This window comes from Catharus ustulatus, chromosome 22 (assembly GCF_009819885.2).
Source record: "Catharus ustulatus isolate bCatUst1 chromosome 22, bCatUst1.pri.v2, whole genome shotgun sequence".
Classification (NCBI taxonomy): domain Eukaryota; kingdom Metazoa; phylum Chordata; class Aves; order Passeriformes; family Turdidae; genus Catharus; species Catharus ustulatus.
In genome coordinates this window covers 2,823,691-2,841,992 of record NC_046242.1, presented here as the reverse complement: position 1 = coordinate 2,841,992, position 18,302 = coordinate 2,823,691, and the positions used below count along the sequence as shown (strand labels likewise).

The 18,302-nt window shown below is 41.9% G+C and overlaps 1 protein-coding gene across 2 annotated transcripts; it reads left to right on the top strand.

Moving 5' to 3' along the window:
- The first annotated feature begins 748 nt into the window (after nt 1-748).
- Nucleotides 749-16,118, top strand: GDPD1 (glycerophosphodiester phosphodiesterase domain containing 1). 2 transcript variants are annotated; one of them, XM_033078073.1, is made up of 10 exons: nt 749-993; nt 5,132-5,174; nt 8,277-8,412; nt 8,937-8,982; nt 9,532-9,647; nt 10,177-10,266; nt 10,976-11,109; nt 11,588-11,647; nt 12,378-12,429; nt 12,958-16,118. In XM_033078073.1, exons 1-10 carry the CDS (start codon nt 858-860, stop codon nt 13,078-13,080), a joined length of 936 nt encoding a protein of 311 aa, XP_032933964.1. In that variant the 5' UTR covers nt 749-857; the 3' UTR covers nt 13,081-16,118. The 2 variants fall into 2 exon arrangements, with proteins under 2 accessions (XP_032933964.1, XP_032933963.1); XM_033078072.1 differs by having other exon boundaries at nt 9,529-9,647.
- The last annotated feature ends 2,184 nt before the right edge of the window (nt 16,119-18,302 follow it).

Below are 18,302 nucleotides of genomic sequence, written 5' to 3'. Positions count from 1 at the left end.
GGAGCCAAGACCTGGTTTCTGCTCGGATTATGACATCTCTTGAGGGGCTGGGTGAAGAAAATACATTCCTTTTTTTTGAAATACAGCATTAAGGGTTGGATTAAATGGTCTTTAAAGATCCTTTCCAGGCATTTCATGATTCTGTGATCTCTCAGGGGCTGGGTGTGGGGATGTGTCCCTCCCATTTGGAATATGACATTGGTGAAGAAAACACATCCCTGCGTTTGGAATATAATATCTATGAGGGGTTGGGTGTGGAAAATTAATTCTCTGTTTGGAATATGACATTAGAGGCTGGTCTAGATGATCTTTAAAGATCCAACCTAGCCGTTCCATGATTTTATGACCTCTGAGGGGCTGTGTGGGGGAAAACACAATCCAATACGACATCTCTGAGGGGCTGGGTGTGCAAAACGCATCCTTCTACCTGTGAGGAGGGAGCCGGGACAGCCAGGTGCAAAATAAAACCGTATAAACGAGAATTACCCCACAACATTTGTGACAGCCCCGCCCACGAGGCGGGCACTGGGCGGAGATGCGGAAAACACATCCCTCCACTTGCTAGCAGAGAGCCGGGACGGCGCGGTGAGGAATTAAAGCGAATAATTAGGAATTACCCCCACAGCCATCGTGAAGCGGCGGCGGCTGCGGGCAGCCCCTCACGGCTGAGGCGGGAAGGGCGCGGGGCCGCCGCGCATGCGCGCTGCGCTGCTCCCGGCGCCGGGGCGGCTGCGCGGGCGCAGAGGCGCCGCTCCCTCGGAGCCGCCGCTGCCGCTCGGAGCTCCGCGTCCCGCAGCGAGCCGGCTGCGGGCTGGGACAGCGACGCGGACAGCGGGGCAGCCGGTGACAAGCGCAGGATGTCGGCCACGCTCTACGTGCTCTCCACGCTGGGTGGATACGTCCTCACCTCCGCTCTCCTCCTTAAGTGTCCGGGGCTGCTCCACCGGCCCAAACGGCAGCGGTTTCGCTGCCGGCACATCTCGCACCGCGGCGGTGAGTGAGGGGCCGCGGGGATGGAGGGGAGGGGATGTGGGAGCCTTTCTGCTCATGAGGGACGGTCCCCGCCCGGCTCTCGGGGCTCCGCGGCCCCTTGGCGAGGCTCCCTCACGCCCCCCCCGGGGCTCGGCTCCCTCACGCCCCCCCCGGGGCTCGGCTCCCTCACGCCCCCCCCGGGGCTCGGCTCCCTCACGCCCCCCGGGCGCTGCTGCGGCCCCCGGGCACGGCAGGGGCGTGAGGGGCTGCGCGGTGTCCGTGCCTTGCACTGGGGGCTGCCTTTAAACCTTCCTCCCACAGCCTAATTTTAGGTGCCACCTGCTGACCAGTGCCTCGGTTCAGCGCGGAATTAATCTCCCAAGTCCAACCGCTCCGGCTGAAATCAGCTTTTTTTCTGCATAGGACGTGATGTTTTCCGTCTTAAGCGCGTCTATTTTTTTTTTTTTTTCTTCTAACGATTCTCTAGCCTGGTATTTCTCTCCCCAACCAGAGGGGCGTCTGGCTGTTGCTTAGATCAGGTACAAGAGATCAATTTTGTTGCCTGTGACCTCCTGTTTGCTTTGCTCTCTGCTTTCAGGGGAATCAGAATTTCTTGTGGCTCTGTCCTTGCTCCCCTCGGTGTGGCAGGCAGACAGTGGATGGCTCAGTGCCCTGGTAAAACCCTCTGACATTTGGAACTCAGGCATGTTGATGCTGTCCAAAATAGGCTTTGAAGTTTCTCCTACCTATACCAAAGCATCGGGAGGGGAAAAAATTCAACTTCAGTCTTCCTTGTTCTGTAGAGATCACATCTGTGCTTTTCCCTGCTGCCTCACCTAATTTTTGAAAATAGTCAGTTTGCTAGTAAATTCTTTTTTATATTCTGTGTGAGGAGTGTCTGGTGCTGAGTTTTAACAGTTTTCAATGTCATCCTTAGTGCCTGTTTATGTAGGGGGTTGGTCACAGTTTTAGCCAGTGGTCCTTAACAAATGCTGCTGCCTTGAATTATTAAAATACAAAAACTGGCGCTGATTTCTTATGGGTGTTATGCCTGACACTTCTTTCATTTAGTTTATTTGACAGCCTATAACTGTAGCTGTAAGTACAGCATAAAATGTAACTTCTGGTGTGGACTATCTCTATTATCTCTTGCTTGGTCTTAATGTCTTAACTTTAAGATTTCCTGGGGGGTTTTCAATTTGTAAGCTGTTAAAAACTTGCAGGCGACTTTGTTGGGACTTGGTATGATCCCCTTAATCTTCTGTTCTCACTCCTTTGCAAGGACCTTAATTAAGATACACAGCCCTAAGCCTCCAATGTGAGTGCTTGGGCCAGTTGCTCTAAGCTCCATCTGAACAGCAGGAAAGCCTCACTTAAGGAAGGATTATTCAAAGTCCAGGCTCTGGGAGTTGTTCCTGTGAAATCCAGCTGAGGCAGGAGGAAAGTTCTGAACTTTGCAGCAGCGTTTTGCTCCTCTGAGGCTGAAGATCACTGGTGCTTTATTCTCCTTGGTGTTTACCCTGTAACATAAATTCCTGTGGGACTTGAGTGCTCGGGCTTTAGTCATGCTGGAGCTTTAGACTCAGTCTCAGGTTTCCTATTGCATTACTCCAATTAACTTGGGAGATCAAGGTAGCACTTAACTTGTTTGGCTTTTTCCTCTCTGAGATGAAACCTTGTACAAGGTTTTTAAGTCTGTTTTTGCTTGCTTGCTCATTCAAGAATTTTCTCCCCTCGTTTTGTAGGAACATCCCTGAATTATTTGTTCACTTCTGCATGATTTTAGAATTGGTAATTTCTGAGAGCAATTATTGAGTCTTGATGTTCTGTGTTGGAGCCTTCTGTCGATGCCAGCAGCCCTGGATTGCAGGGGGTCTCAGAGAGGAGTTGCATGATGATTTTTACACAGAATAATTCAGATTGGAAGGGACCTCTAGAGATCTCCTGTGACCAGAGCAGCTTAACCAGGACTGAATGCATCCAGGGTTGGAATCTCCACAACCTCTCCAGTTAGCTTGTTCCAAAGTTTGATCTTGCAACAAAAGAGAGGGGGTTCCTTACATTTATAAACTGAATTTCTTGTATTTAAACTTCTTCTCATTCCTTTTGTCCTTCCCCTGGGCACCACCAAGAAGAGTTTGGCTGAATCTTCTTTACTCCCTCTCATCTGGCATTTACACTTGTGGGATCCTCTCCAGACAAAACCCTTCCAGCACCCTCAGCCTCTCATTGCACACAAGAATCTCTCATCCCTTAATTTTCACAGCATTTCCTGGGATGACTCTGGAAGATCCATGTCAGTCTTGTACTTTGGAGCCCAGAACTGCACCTGGTGCTCTAGGTGTGGTTTCACCAGTGCTGAGCAGAGGGAAACAATCACCTCCCTTGACCTGCTGGCCCCAGGATCTTCTGAGGTCACCTCCTTGCTCCAGTGCTTGGTGTTTGGCTCCCTCCTGGCCATGGTGGTGTTTGCAGGGTGGGATTGTGCCCTCATCATGTCTGGATGTGCCATTTGGGCTGGGGAAGGACAATTCCTCACAGGGAATGAAACAGCACATGAGGCTGGAGGTGTGTTTGAGGAAGTGTCAGGAGCCTTTTGGCCAGCCCAGCCTTCTCACTTTTTTACTTGGATCAGATAACTTGTGTGGTTCCCTTTTCTGTGTGTGGTTGCTGATTTAGAATTCCTCTTTCAGCTGATCTCTCAACTTTGTTCCTCATTCCCCCCAAAATGCTCCAAGTCAGGCATTTGACTCTGCACCCCTGACATGTCACCATCCCTGGCCCTTGATCACCTCCCTGCCATGTGATTTGCTAGATCAGCCACTTAAAAGTTTTATTTTTGGAACTTCCTGCCCAGGAATGTTAGGATACTCTTGCTTTGTTCACAAGTGGAAGACTTGACTCAGGTGTTTTTGCCCTTCCCTCAGCATTCAGGATGTTCACAGCAGATAAGTTACCTAAACAAGTCAATTATTATTGCAGTTAATTTGTAACTCATCAGCCAGGCCCTGTGCAGGGGTTTCCCATTTCCTAGGCAATCACCAGATGAAAACTAAGAGCTTCTTGTGCTCTCCTTTTTCCCTTTTCACTTCTGCCACTCAGCCAATTCCCACTTCTGCAATCAAATCCCATAAATTATTGGTGAATGTCTGATCCCAGAAGCTGCTGTGGCCTCACCACACTGTTTTACATTAAACCATTAAACCCTGCAGATTTTTGTCATCATGGTTCTTGAGTTAAGTCTTCCATTTTGTAAACCTGCCTGAGAACAACAATTCTAAATTGGTGGTTGTGTGCTGCTTTAATTAAGTAACTGAACACAGGTTTAGGTAAGTATGTCCTGGTGAGGCCTTGCTAATAGGCAAGGCCTTAATTGGGCTGTTATAATTGCTGTTTACAAAGTCTGTCATTCATTGCTGTCAAAGAGCAGTTAAAATTTGCATAGATATCTTCATCAGCACGTGTATGTACCTGAGGTTGTTTTGGTTTTCAGTCTCTAATATTGCCTGTTTTCTGAGCTGAGGAGAAGGCACTTTCCCACCTAATCAGGCTGATTTTCAAAGATTTTTCTGCAGAGAATGCTGGCTTAGGAGTTGCAGAGTTGAGTCCTGCCTGAGAGAAAATTAAATTTGCTTGTCCTTTCATTTCTTAACTGAAATTGATGTTTCATTCCTGTGTATGAGACTTCCCTTCTCCAGCAGCACAAACCTTTATTGACAGATCTGTGCTGTTTGGGAAATATCCTTACACTGAAAAAAGAGGTTGTCAGCTGAGTTATACATTTTGAATGTCTTGGGTGCTTTAATTCATAGCTTTTTGTTATTTTTTTTTTTCTCTTGCACACTTCCCACCACCTCTCAAATAGATTTTTGCATGTACTGTGCCTGTGGGGCTTATTGTCTTAGGCAAATAAACACTTTGGTTTGAATATTCATAGTGTTGCACAAATCCAAGATAAGTTCTTTTTAAAAATGATTTTACCTGGAGAAGGTCATGTCTCTCCAGTAGGCTGGTGGCAACAGAGATTTCTGCCTTCAGCTTCATCCTCACTTCTCAAAATATGTGTATTTTAAAACCTGTTATTTTTTATTTATATTTTCAGTGGGATTGAGGGGAGGAAAAGAATTCTGTGTAAGTTTTATTTTTGTTATTTCTGTAGGTGCTGGAGAGAACCTGGAGAACACAATGACAGCCTTTCACCAGTGAGTACAGAAGGATGAGAATCCCTAAATTAGGTGTTCAGTGAGTGAAGCAATCAAGGGAGGTGGGGCCTCATCAGTTCTTTGGGGTTCCAGTGTCCTATTTCTCAAAGTCAGCTCTCCTCTGGATGAGTCCTGGGGATTGCCAAACATCCACCCCAGTTTCACCAGGAGGACTTGGGGTACCACAAATTATGGTCTGTGCACAGCACCAAATGGAAACAAGCCCTGAGGCCTGAGCTGTGCCAGCCAGTTAAACAGCAAACAGTACTGTGGTTACTTCTATTAATTAATTTATCATTAGAAAATGCTGCTGTTTATGATTTTTCCCTGCACTCACACAATGTGTGAGAGCCTCTTACTCAGGGCTTTCAAATGGGGCTGGGACCAGAAAACCTTTTAAGCCTCCAGCATTTAAGCAGTGAATTTTAACGAGCTTCTCAAAAGCATTTGAAGAAGCAGCATATCTAAAACTCCAGAAGAAACCACATTATGTGGGCTCCTCTTTGTTTTGTTTGGGGTTTTATAATTTGCTTTGTGCTGAGGAGCCTCATCAGTTTGCTGCTTCCCTGCAGCCTGAGGGGTGCCAGCTTTCCCAACCAAATAAAAGAAAGTACTGCACTATTTTCTATCTCCATGGAAGCTCAGCATAGTTTTGTGTGGCTTTTTGTTGTGGGTTTTTTTTTTTTCTCCTGCTGGCCTGCCTTTTTTCAAATCTGTTACCAGACTTTTTGAAAGTGCTTCCTTCTTTTTTTTTAACCATTTCTTAATTTTAATTTCATATCATACTCATTCTGTACATGAAGGGTTCTTGCAATGGAAGTTACTGCATGATCTATTTTTATTTTATTCCCAGAAATAAGCAGTGATACTTAGAGTAAGGACTGTGCAGGGGGTAATTCATTTTGTGATTGTTTTTCTCTTCTCATTTTAATTATTTTACAGCTGTGAAATAATTTTTTTAATTTATTTGTTCCAGCTGTGGGGGAACAAATGCATTGAGGTCCAGTTTTTGAACCCATCACAGCTGCCAATAGCAAATTTCATCTGAATAAAGAGAGCCAGGCAAACCTCTGAAGGAAGCAAAGCAATTATCTCCTGTTAAGAGTGGAGACTTCTGGCTCCTTTTGGGGAGAGCTAAAGGCTTTTTCTGTCCCATTTGCTCATTCCCATCTTCACAAGTAAAATAGCAAAAAGAATGAGGTAGAAAATCAGTGATCTGGCTGGTGAAAAATGGTGAGGATTGGCTCAAGCAGCTGATGAGAGCTGATCAATTTGTAATCCATCAGATTCTGTGTGAAGCCAAACAGGGTGTGTCTGCAGGAGCTGCTCCTGCAGGTTTGCACAGGCAGGAATATTTGGCTCTTGCTGTAGTTGAATCCAGAAGAGAATGGAAGCCTTTACTGGCAGTTTCAGTTTCTATACTGCTTAATTTGCAAATATTCTGGAAGGAAATAATAAGCTTTTGTAGCAAAGACAATATTTTTTTGTTTTGTTTTATTAGGTAAAATGCATAATAGAAGGGTGGGGCTATAATCTTGTTTTACCATATTTAAATGCTTCTGTGGTGATTTTGGATTATAAAATACCAGATTTTAAGCAAGAGCCACTCTCACCCTAATTTTCAAATGCAAGCCTGCCTCACAGCTTGAGCTCTGGAGCAGTTGGATCTGAACCCACAGTGATGTTCTGAATCTGGAGCCTTCTCTGGAGCAGTGTGAATTTGACAGAACAAACTGATTTCCAGCTGGGAGAGCTCAGCACTTGAGGAAGCTTATTTAGCAGTGAGCTGCTTGTAAGGGCCTGGCAAAGTCTCAAATTTGTTAACAAGGAAAGTTCTTGTTCTCCCTTTTCCATGCAGCACCAGCCCTGACTTTCTTGAGCAAGAAATATTGCTAATAAAATCTACTGGTGAAATGATAAAACATGGGAACATCTACAAATTTGGCAAATCTCCTGCAGCACATTTGGAGCTGCTTTCCCTCAGGAGGAAAAAAAATCACCCAGTACAGCCTGTGATTCTTCCATATGTAACAGGATTTTGTTCCTCTCCTCATTCTTAATTAGCAGCACTGGCAAACAGTTCACAAATTGGCTTTAATTTGATAACCCTCCTTTATCATTATCCCAGCTGGACCAGAAATTGTGCTCAACACTTTGGGGAGTATGTTCTGGTTTATTTTATTTTTTTTTGCTTTGTTACTACATTTGTGGATGTTGCTGGGCTGTGTTCAGCAGCCAATAAAGCCCATGAGGAAAAAGCTGTAGCTGAATTTTTACACTTTGGGTCTCAGGTAGGCACAGCTCACAGGTGGTGCAGGTTTGCTCAGAGGTGAATAAAAAGGCTTTGAGGGAAGAGTTCAGACTTTTATCTGTCTGCTGGGATGACAATTCCTTTTCTAGTTAAATGAGCAATTCACTGCTCATTGCAGTAAAGCTTTTTTTTATCAATATCATTATTATTTTCTCCTTTCCTTACTCCTGTGAACCAAACTACTATGGAGTGGATTTGAAATTGGATTAGAGCTTTTCAAAGGAATAGTTATTTTGCTTTGAAAAGTATGACTGGATGTTTAGTGGTTTATTTCCTTTTTAATTTAAATTAAAGCTTTTTCATTAAAATAATAGTTTAAGGTTGTTTTGCTACCCAATAAAACAACCCAAAGCCTGAAAGTCCCACTGCTAATTTCCTGAGCCGTGCCTTCCTGATTAATGTAAATAAAGTTTTGAAATAACAAATGGCAGGGGTGTGAAAGCTGGGGTTTTTTTAACCACAAATTCAATTTCTTTTTTCAAAACTTCACTTCTCCAGTGGCCATTTGTGCTGCTGCTCATAAACACTCCAACTCCTGAACCAATCCTTCAGGAGCAGGTTTCTCAATCCTGGGGTGGCAGGCTGCAATCCACAGGTGAGCTTCCTAATTCCCCTGGGACACAGAGCCAAAAATCCCCTTTGTGCTTCAGGAGATGTTGTTTATTCTTGCAGCAGGACTGTGAGGATTCCTTGCAGCCTCAAAGCATCCACAGTGGGATCAGTTTGTGGGAAGTGTTGGGTTTGGAGCTGCACAAAGCACTCAGGTGGTTCAAAGCAGCTTTTTTTTGCAGTGCAGTGAATTTGGGGACAGACATGTTGGAGCTGGATTGTCACCTGACAAAAGATGAGCAAGTGGTTGTGTCCCACGATGAGAACCTGAAGAGATCAACAGGAGTTGATGTCAACATCTCTGACCTCAAATACTCGGTGAGTTGAGGAGAAAATGAGCTGGGGGGCGTTGAAAAATACATTTAGGGGTGGGCAGGGAATTCTGTGTGTGCCTGGTGCCAGAACCAAAGGGGAGGATTCATCTCAGTAAAAAACCCAAATAAAAAACCACCCTCCCTGAACTCCCTGTGCAGCCAGGTCACACCTGGCACATTCCAGAGGGTGATTTACTCCTCCAGTGTCAGCTTGGCTGAGTGGCTCTGGAGCTGAGATGTTTGTCACACTGATGGCAGAGTGACAAAAGCTCTTCCTGGTGTCACAAGTTTTTTAGTGGGAAATCTGGGAGGTGAATCCTCCTTGCCTTGGAATTCTCAGACTTCTGGGCATGTTTTGCCTTATTGAGCTACAAGTGACACAAATCTAAAAATGCTAAATAGTTCAATTAATACTGAAAGTGGTGCTGCTAAATCAGATTTTTGGATGATTTCTTTGGTCTTTTTGGAGGAGGGTCATTATTATATCCCTGCATTTGAACTGATGTTCCATTCCTCTTTATTTTTAAGGAACTTCCACCTTATCTCTGCAAGTTGGATGTCACATTTCAGAAAGGTGAGATGTTTCTCTTGCTGTTTTCAGTTTTGTGGTGTGGCAGTTTCCTGCTTTGGCAAAGAGAGTAGAAAAGTGCATTTACTTCTCTCAATGTCATGATAAAAGAAGTTTCAAAAGAAAAACAAAATCCTGGCTGTAGAAACCAATAAAATAGTTACTGTAGGTATGGCTTAGAGTTCAGAAGGAAATTTTGTTCTCATTTGGTCTTTTTTCACATTTTCATTGCATTTGGTGTGTGGTAACTGAGCCTGTGTTTGCTATTTCAGGATTTTAACATTGCCTGCACTCCTACTGTTGCTAAATAATGAGTGAATTTCATAAAGTTAAAACCTGAATGTGCAGCATGCTCAGGACATTTTCATTATGGAAATGAGTTTGTCATAGTTAATTACAGCTGAATGAAGTCATTTTTTGTTTAAAAACGTGATTATTAAAAGTATAAAGTTCCAAGATAAAGTTTTAAGGTAATGAGTGCTGTGACATTTCTGCTTTTATGTGTGGTTTGCTAAAGTGCCTGCAGCAGTGACAAGTTTCTTGTTTCTCCAGAAGGTCAGTGTGAGGGGACAGACAATCGTATCCCACTCCTGAAAGAAGTGTTTGAGGCATTTCCAGAAACTCCTGTCAACATTGACATCAAGATGAACAACAATGTGTTGATCAGAAAGGTACACAAGAATCTGCTGAGCTCAGGCAGGGCATTGATGCTGATATTCCAGGAGTTTTTTGGAGTTGTGGCAGTCTGTGACACCAAGATCTGTGTTCTTCACCCTGCACATGTTGGGTCCTGCTCCCCTGTGTGAGGCAATGCAGGAGACACAGAAGGGATCTTGTGCAAAATATTCTGTAAAAGCTCTTCAGGACCCTTCATCTGGACATGTTTGGTTTGTACCTCATGGGGAGGATTTTCTTAGGGACTGCTGCTCTCCAAAGCAGCATAAAAACGTGATGTGATTGTCCAGATGTGCTCAACACAGAGGGAAACCTTTCCAGCAAATACTCTTTTTCATTTAGGTTTCTTGAATTCTGTAGAATTTTTTGTTGTCCTGAACACCTCAAAATATCACAACCACCTTATGATGGGAAAGAGCAAAGAACTCTTTCCTGCAATGATTTCCAAAGCTAGCAGAGTTTCAGCTAAATAATGCATTTAATGTCCAGTGAGTCCATGTGAGAGTTGTGCTTTCTGTGCTGCAGGTCTCAGAGCTGGTGACTGAGTACAAGAGAGAGCATCTGACTGTGTGGGGAAATGTCAATTATGAGATTGTGTGCAAGTGTTTCAAGGAGGTAAGGCTGAGTCTAGCTAAGCTTTGTTACTGAGTGCTGACAAAACCTACAGAAAAGCATCCTGCAAATCAGGATTTAGCCAGGCTTCTACTCATGGTGAGAAATTCTGGGCTCTGATTGTGTTCTGCTTGCTGTACTGCTAAAATAAGCACAGTTAACACCCCTCTACCCTGCCATAAAATACTTGAGGAATTAAGCTTAGTCATGTTTTATTCTTGTTTTATGAAATTTAGGGCATTGCAATTTCATGCCAGGAGTTTTTAGAGCCTGTTTTGCTCATCATTCATCTGATAAAAAGCAATTTTTCCAAGGATTGCTGATGGGCTGTTTCTTTGCATGAAAATAATGGATGTGGCCACTAGTGGACACAGTTGCATCAGCATAAAGCTGTTGTTTCACAGCTATAATTCTCCTCCTTTCTGTGCTGAGGAATTTTACAATTTAGAATTAAATTAAAATTGTGCTTAGTCCAAGGGAGTTATGCTCCTGAGTGAAATCCATCTTGTTGATAGTTCAGTCTAATTGATTATTTCAATTTATCTGTGCAGGACAACACCTCATTTCCTACCTGAACAGCAGCTAGATTTATTCACATAAAGCAACTTAGGTGTGATTGCTGAACTGTAGACATGCATTGATGAGTAAATTTAATTGCAACAGAGTCAAAATCTACCAAGATAACTGAAAATCTCTTTCCTGGTTGCTGCAGAACTCTGACATTCCCACCATCTTCTGTGCCCAGCGTGTCCTCCTGCTCCTTGGCCTGTTCTACACTGGTCTGCTGCCCTTTGTTCCCTTCAAGGAGGAATTCTTTGAGATCCCCATGCCTTCCATCATCCTCAAGTGAGTTACAGCCCAGCTCTGGGTGCTGCAGCAAGGTAAAGCAGGTGAACCCTGATGCCTTCCTGAGCACTGCTTTTTTTGGCCTGAGGTTGCTTTTCTGTTGGTTTAGGCACTTTTGGGTATTCCTGAGAGAATTCTGTGCAGCAGCACACAGCAGTTCTGTGCTTACAACTAATTCTTGCTCTTTTATCCAGAACAAATTTGTCTGATAGGGCCAAGAGACAAGTCAGCTGCAGGGTGGATGTGAGGTTGTGCAATCTTTCTCATTCTTCACTCAGAATGCTGCAGAATTCTCATCTCTGCTGCTTTTCTTAAATGTAGCTCATTTCTCTTGTATAACCCAATTCTAAGTCACTGTCTTGTGAAATTACTGCTCTAATTTGAGCAAGATGAATTCTTTCTGTTCCTTTTGCAGGAACATCTCAACTAAGATTTTAATCTGTGCTCTGGTAATTTTTGGTTTCCTCTTCCTCAACAGGCTGAAAGAACCAGAGAAGATGTCAAGAAGCCAGAAATTTGTTATCTGGCTGGCTGACACGTAAGATTTTCATCTGATTAAATTTTTATTTCTATTTTGCCTTTATATTAACACTTGACTCAAGCAACTAAGATTAGCTACTGCTATATCTATGCATTATATATTTTCAGTTTCTCCCAGCTTTCTGTCAGTGCAGGATAAATCAGATTCAGACCTTCTGTAGGTGTGCTTTATGCTTTTATTTTCCATACACTGAAGCTTTCTAAGGTGCAGTAACAGTGGGAATTATTCCAGTTATGTCTGTTCAGCTTCTGTCCTTAAGTGTGCTCAGCTAATTAACATGCAATTAAATACAGAATGCAGATTTCATGGATTTGTTTCATATTGTTGTCAGAGGAGAGACACTGTTTGCCTTGCAAGGAACACTTTGCATTTTAAGGATATCTGTGCTTCAGAGGGGATTTAGTCACAGGTTTTCAGTGACTGCAGTTCTCCTGGCTCTGACATCTGTTAGTTTAATTTCTCCAGTGGCCAGGACATTTTCTTGTGTTCTGATGGGAAGGATAAAACCTCCTCTGAAGGCAGAGTGGTTGGTTTATCAGACATGGTACCTGCAGGGTGAAGGATTTCTCTGCTGGATTTGATCCTTCAGCAGATATTTAAATTGCTTGAACTGAAAGTTTTCTAGAATTGGATTTCTCTCCACACTGTATGGGGACTTCATTTCAGCAGACAGTGAAAATTCCATATATACTTGAAGTTGTTAATGAATCTCCCTCTCCTTTCCCAGGCTGCTGATGAGGAAGGCACTGTTTGATCACCTCACAGCTCGGGGCATCCAGGTACAGTGGGACAAAAAAAGTGAGAATTCAAATCAGGCAGACACAGCCTTGAGAGAGGTTCCTGTTCCACCCAGCAAGTTCCTGTTTCTGGGACCAAGAGTTGCTGTTCAGTTCCTCAGCAAAAACTGTTGCTCTTATATTTGCAGTGCTCTGGTTGCAAAGGAAGATTTGTGCACTTGGAAATGAGTTTTTCTTTTAAATCCCTTGAAGTTCAGGAGGTTTTTTTTTCCCCCTCTTAAAAATTAAACCTGTAAAATCTGCAAACTGGTTATCTGGTGTGGGGTTTTCCCAAAATAATACTGACTTTTAGAAGGAGCTGAAGTCTAGTGGAATTGGAGTCACCATTAAAAAATATCCATTTTAGAAGGTGAGGGGGGGAAAAGTCCAGCATCACAATCTAATCATTTCTCATTTTAAATATGCAACATCATGTCTCTCAGATCAAACAATTTAGATCAAAAGTCACCTTTTTTTTTAAAAAAAAGAGTATTTCCTGTAATAACTTGGTTGTTGTTTCCCATTTCACAGGTGTACATTTGGGTACTGAATGAAGAACAAGAATACAAGAGAGCATTTGATCTTGGAGCTACTGGAGTGATGACAGACTATCCAACAAAACTGAAGGAGTTCTTAAATAATTACCCAGCATAAAGGAAGAAAACTGAGAAAGTCCTTCCAGAACAGATTGTGAGCCAAGGATTTTCCTCATTAAAAAAAATAATTGGGGGCAGCATGCACAGTTCATTTTTGTTGGGAAGATGTAACTGATGATCTGTTGTCAAGTCACTACCTAATGTAAAGGTTGTCTATTTATTTTAAAACTTCAATGACATAGTTTACATTTGTAAATAGCTCATTTAGCAACAGCACACTACATAAATGGTGATGATTAGGAAGAGAGTTTCCTGATAAGGTACCTGTAGATAATAAGCATTATCTTAACCTGTCACAAGTGTTCCTAAGCAGCTGTCAAGACATGTCAGTTATTCCAGTTATATTCTAGTGAGCAGAAAATGAAGAATTTCTGAAAGTGTAGCCTGTGTGTTTGCATTTCTGGTGTTGCTTTTAGATTTTAAGTAACTTCTAGAGCAAAAAAGAAAAAAGAAAAAATAAAGAAAAAACAGGCACAGGAGAAAATAGCAAAGCAGACTCTGTGGCCAGGTTGAACTTGAGTTGAAATTGGATTTAGACCCTCTCTGAGGTGATGCACTGTGACTTGTTGGTCCAGGTGTAAACACAGGATTTCAATCAGGATCTGGATTTTACAGAGTTCCACTGCAGGGTCCAGGTTTGCCCCTGGCTCTGACCTGCCTGTCATGGCAGGAGCTGCATTTCCATGATGGAAAATGGTACTTGTTATAGATTACATCACTTTGAAATAGCCTTTCCACAATGTCCTAAAAGTCTTTTGCACATTTGTGGTTCTTGATGAACAGGAAATTGTTTTTTTAGGGTGAGGGACCAAAGAAGACTTAAATTTGGTCAGGAGTTTCAGAGACAAATGAAAATATTCCTATTAAATGAATTCACCCAAAGCAGATTTTTATGTGTATTTATAAAGGGAGGAAGTGTCAATCTAGAAAGTGTGTAGACTTGAGTCTTTTCTCTCCACAAAAATACCTTCAGTATCCATCAAGTTTATGTACATGGACATGGGAATAACTGGCAAAAGCCAGGAAAGCCTAGGTATGATGGATGGGGGTAGGCAGGGAGGTATTTCTGGAAGCTTCCCATGCTGTTGTGTCCTTGTGAGCAGGAGTTACCCAGTGCAGACAGCTTGGAGCCTGCAGTGCCCCTGTGCCCTGGTGTGCTCATGTCATGGCTGGGGCTTCAGGGCTTTGATTCCTGGGCTTTAATTACACCCAGTGTCTGGAGCTCAGTCACTGAATCATCAGATGTTCTCCCTAAACAAGAGTTTGGCTCCAGCACTGTCTGTTTCTTGATGGATCTTTGTGTGAAAAGCATAAATCTTAATAATAAACCCAGCAGCCAGATGTGTTTTTACTGCAAGGAGCACCCACTAAAAACTGATTAAATCATTTTTTCCCCCTTGGTAGCTCAGATTTGGGAGTTGTTGCACCCTCCCTGGCTGCTGTGCCATATTTATAATTGTGGAGCATCTTTGCTGTTGCACTGCCTGACAGGAGGATGTGAGAATGCCAAATCCATCTGCATGGAGAGTGTTTGTTTCTGCACCACAGCTCCTTTCTGAGGAATATGTCTGGGTGAAATGGAAAAAAACTGCTGCATTTAGGATTCAAGTGAACATGTGCTGATGGGGGCAGATGAGTTAATGTTGTCCTTTTGAATATCTGCCTGCTGAAGATGACTGCAGATTGAATTTCCTCCTAATTTAATCAGCCTTGTTGCTTATTGAATGGAAGAGAGGAAAATGTAACTTCCTAACTGTTCATGGGGGGAAAAGGATGAAATTATTTATTAGGTACTGAGCTTTCTGTTTCCCTTACAGACCAGTTCTGGCTGGTCTCATAAGTGCTAATAATCAAGTCACAGCTCTGCCTGCTTTTTAGAAGCCACAGACTGGTTATAGAAGATGTTCCACATGCAGCTCAGTAAATTAAAAAATTTTTCACCTTTCTGTCCTGATCTGGGTTTATTACCCAGATTACCCAGATAGTTTTTATGCACTGTGGGTTTTTTAAGCTCAGTTTTATTGCTGTTGAATTTCTAACACATGCACTGATATTAAGATGCAAATGTAATTCTGGTTTTGGAGAATACTATCAAAAAATACTAAATTTTTTTTTGTTTAGGTTAGGAAGAGCTAAATTTTAAAATGCCAGTTTTGGTCTCTTTCTCAAGTTTCCCTCAATACTCAATAAATAATTTTCTGTTATTCTATAGTGAATGATAAAACACAGGTACTGAAATGAGAGTGTTTTATATTTAATTTTAATATTTTTATTCTCTCTAGTAGTAGAGATGGAAATTTCTGCCTTCTAAGATTCTCAGCACATTTTTCAAACCACATTTGTCAGACCACCAGTGCTCTTACATCTGCTGGAGGTTCTGACTGTGCTGTTTATACATTGACCTCTCTTGCATAAATCTGCTTCTCAATATCTGAAATTTGATTGGGAGTGCTGGAAAAGCTGCTGGATTTATTGATTCACCTGGTTGGGCTTTAGCACAAGACTCAGGTTTGATCTCATGAGCCAGATAATGTTCCATGGACAAATCCCAGCACCAGTGCACAGGGCTTAGGCCATGATAACTGTTTGTAACAAAATGCCATGGAATTGGGGTAACTCTAAACCATTTGTTGTATCCAATCCTTGTTTTGAATATTCCAGAACTCACTGTGTGATTTTTTTTTTTAATTTTTAACCACTTGTACAGAAAAGCTTTTGTTGAGAACTTGCACAACTGTCCAGGAGGATGTTCAGTTATAATCTCTCTTTCTGAGGAGAGATTCTTATCAGGTACTTTAAATATTGTTTTAACTCTAAATATTGTTTAAACACTGTGTTCTCAACCCTGTTGCAGACTGTTTTATGTATGAAGGATGATTGCATGTACTTCATGCACTTTTAATTTGCAGAAAGTCTCGTGGACCTCTCTAGCTCCAAAGCTATGCAGTGATTTTTCTTTTCATGTGAAGGAAGATTTGATGCTTTTGAAATGTGGCACATTAAAACATCTTTGCTCATAAAAGATCTAAGACTGAATGTTTGTTAGGTGTGACTTCTTTCCCTAAAAACCTGATTTTTGGGAGTGATTTTGTGTTTACAGTGTTGTTGGTTGTTCACAGGAATTCCTCTTGCAGCAAATTTCTGCCCTTTCTGATGATAACATTTTCTCTAGTCCTAGAGGAAAAATTTCCAGCTTTCTACTGGCTTGCCATTAAATTACATTAAATATTAGGTTTTAAGGTCAAGTGTAATTTTAAAGCCTTGAGGGTTCATTTTTAGGTAAGAGAGGGGAAGTGGGGGTTTGTGTGTTACAATATTTAATAACTTTTAAATTATTTTCCCAGCGTGATGAGAGGATTCTCCAGCTGGCTCTGGATGCTGTTTGATTTCTTAAAACACATCCTAAATATTTATTAAACCAGAACAGGCACTTGGGGGACATTAACATGGGAATTATTTATCTGTGATCACTTCAGGTGAATAAATCTGCACTCAAACAGAATATTCACAACTTCACCATTTATTTATCCAAAACAAGAAAGTGCTGATTATTGTAAGGAATTCTCAGGATATACTTTTGGTTTATATTAATTTACCACTGGAATTGCCCGTGTTGGTGGAGGAGGGATGAATTTGGGTAGGAAATGTTTCTGTGCTGCCACGGGAGGCCGCCACAGCCCGCTGTGATTCCAGGGATGGGCAGTGCAGAGCTGCACTGAAGGAAATGTTCCTTCACTCCCACATTTCTGAGTCTTCACCCTCGGTTTAGTTCCTAATTCTAAAATCTGGAATGTTGGTATGGAAAGGAAAATGAGGGATCAGATGTAGGGGTTGTTTTATAACAGCACAGTGATTTTTTTAATTATTATTATTAATTTAATTTATTTTTTGTGATTTTTTTGGATTGGATAAAGCACTGGGAGGTGCTGGCTGGTTTGTTTTTTGGACTAAAAATAGTGAAATTTGGAAAAAAACCCCTAGCTTCTGTTAACGGTAGAACCACTTGAAGGATTCTGCTTCCTCAAGTCTAAAAAATTTCAAATATTCCCATTTTACAGCTAGAGAAAAAAGGCAATAGCAGGGGAGGTCTCTTGATTACAAGGCCATTAACACCTGCTGCAAATACAATTCGGGAATGCCAAGAAACTGAGATTTTTATCAGATTCAAACACACAATTCCCAAGATGTTGAGGCAATACCTCAGTGGGTGATCTGCTATTTTCTCCCCTCCCAGTATTGCCATGGTAAAAGTTTCCCCCAGGCAGTGATGCTTGATCAGTTGGGCTTTTCTTATTTAAATGATAATTAAAGTTTCAACTGATAGCAAACACTGAGCAGGGAAAAGCAGTAGCTGTGCTGCTCAGCCTCCAAAAAATGAATGTTTGCAAACAGTGAAATTAAAAATCCTGTTTAGCTGTTTGGTTGGAAGCTAAGTTGTAATTATTGTAGAGCCAAAATTCAGATTTTTTTTTTTTTTTTAAATAGATTTACTGGGCTGAGCTTTAGGGAAAAGTTTTCATAGTGCTGCTCAAGCTGTGCTTGCAAAGTTAGAATCAAATGTGACTGTGGGATTTGAAGCTTTAATAAGTAGCATTTAACCCAACCAGCATTTTATTGTGCTGCTGATAAAACACTGTTATCCCTAAAAACCTTCCACTTTCTATAAATCACAAGGTTTAAAACGTAAAGAAGAAATTTTGGCTTTTTTATTGTGATATTTTACTACAACCTCAGAGCTGTGTGAGCCTCCAGATTTCCATGGTGGTGCTGAACCTAAAGCAATATAATTCCAATTTATCACCACCCTAAATCAATCTTATTACAATAGAAACCTTTGTATGGATTAAAAAATAACCTTGATGTTCACCTCGTAAACAATAATGTGTTTTTATTAACAAACTGAAAATTCTGCTGCACACATGGGGTGAAACAAAAATTTCACTTCTGTACAGCAGGCTCTTGCTGATGTAAATTTGTTTTGCTGCTGTTCTTGTGGTTTCTGGGTGATCTGAAGTAAATTCTGTCACCACTTCCTGCTGATAACCTCGTCTAGATCTGTTAAATACAGAGCTTTTAGCACTGAGGAGAGGGGCTGAAAATCTGCTTTTTGCTCTTTGCTTGTTGCTGGGGAAGGCAGGAGGTTATCTGAGAAAAGGAGAAACTTCAGCAGCTGTCTAAAGGTAACACAAATTTTAAAAAACAGCGATTTTCCTCTTTTTT

Bases quoted from the DNA above. Each gene is read 5' to 3' on its own strand.
- GDPD1 (XM_033078072.1), top strand. From the start codon at position 858: ATGTCGGCCACGCTCTACGTGCTCTCCACGCTGGGTGGATACGTCCTC. The intron at 994-5,131 runs GTGAGTGAGGGG...TTATTTCTGTAG, and splicing joins GCACATCTCGCACCGCGGCG to GTGCTGGAGAGAACCTGGAG. The intron at 12,430-12,957 runs GTACAGTGGGAC...CCCATTTCACAG, and splicing joins TCACAGCTCGGGGCATCCAG to GTGTACATTTGGGTACTGAA.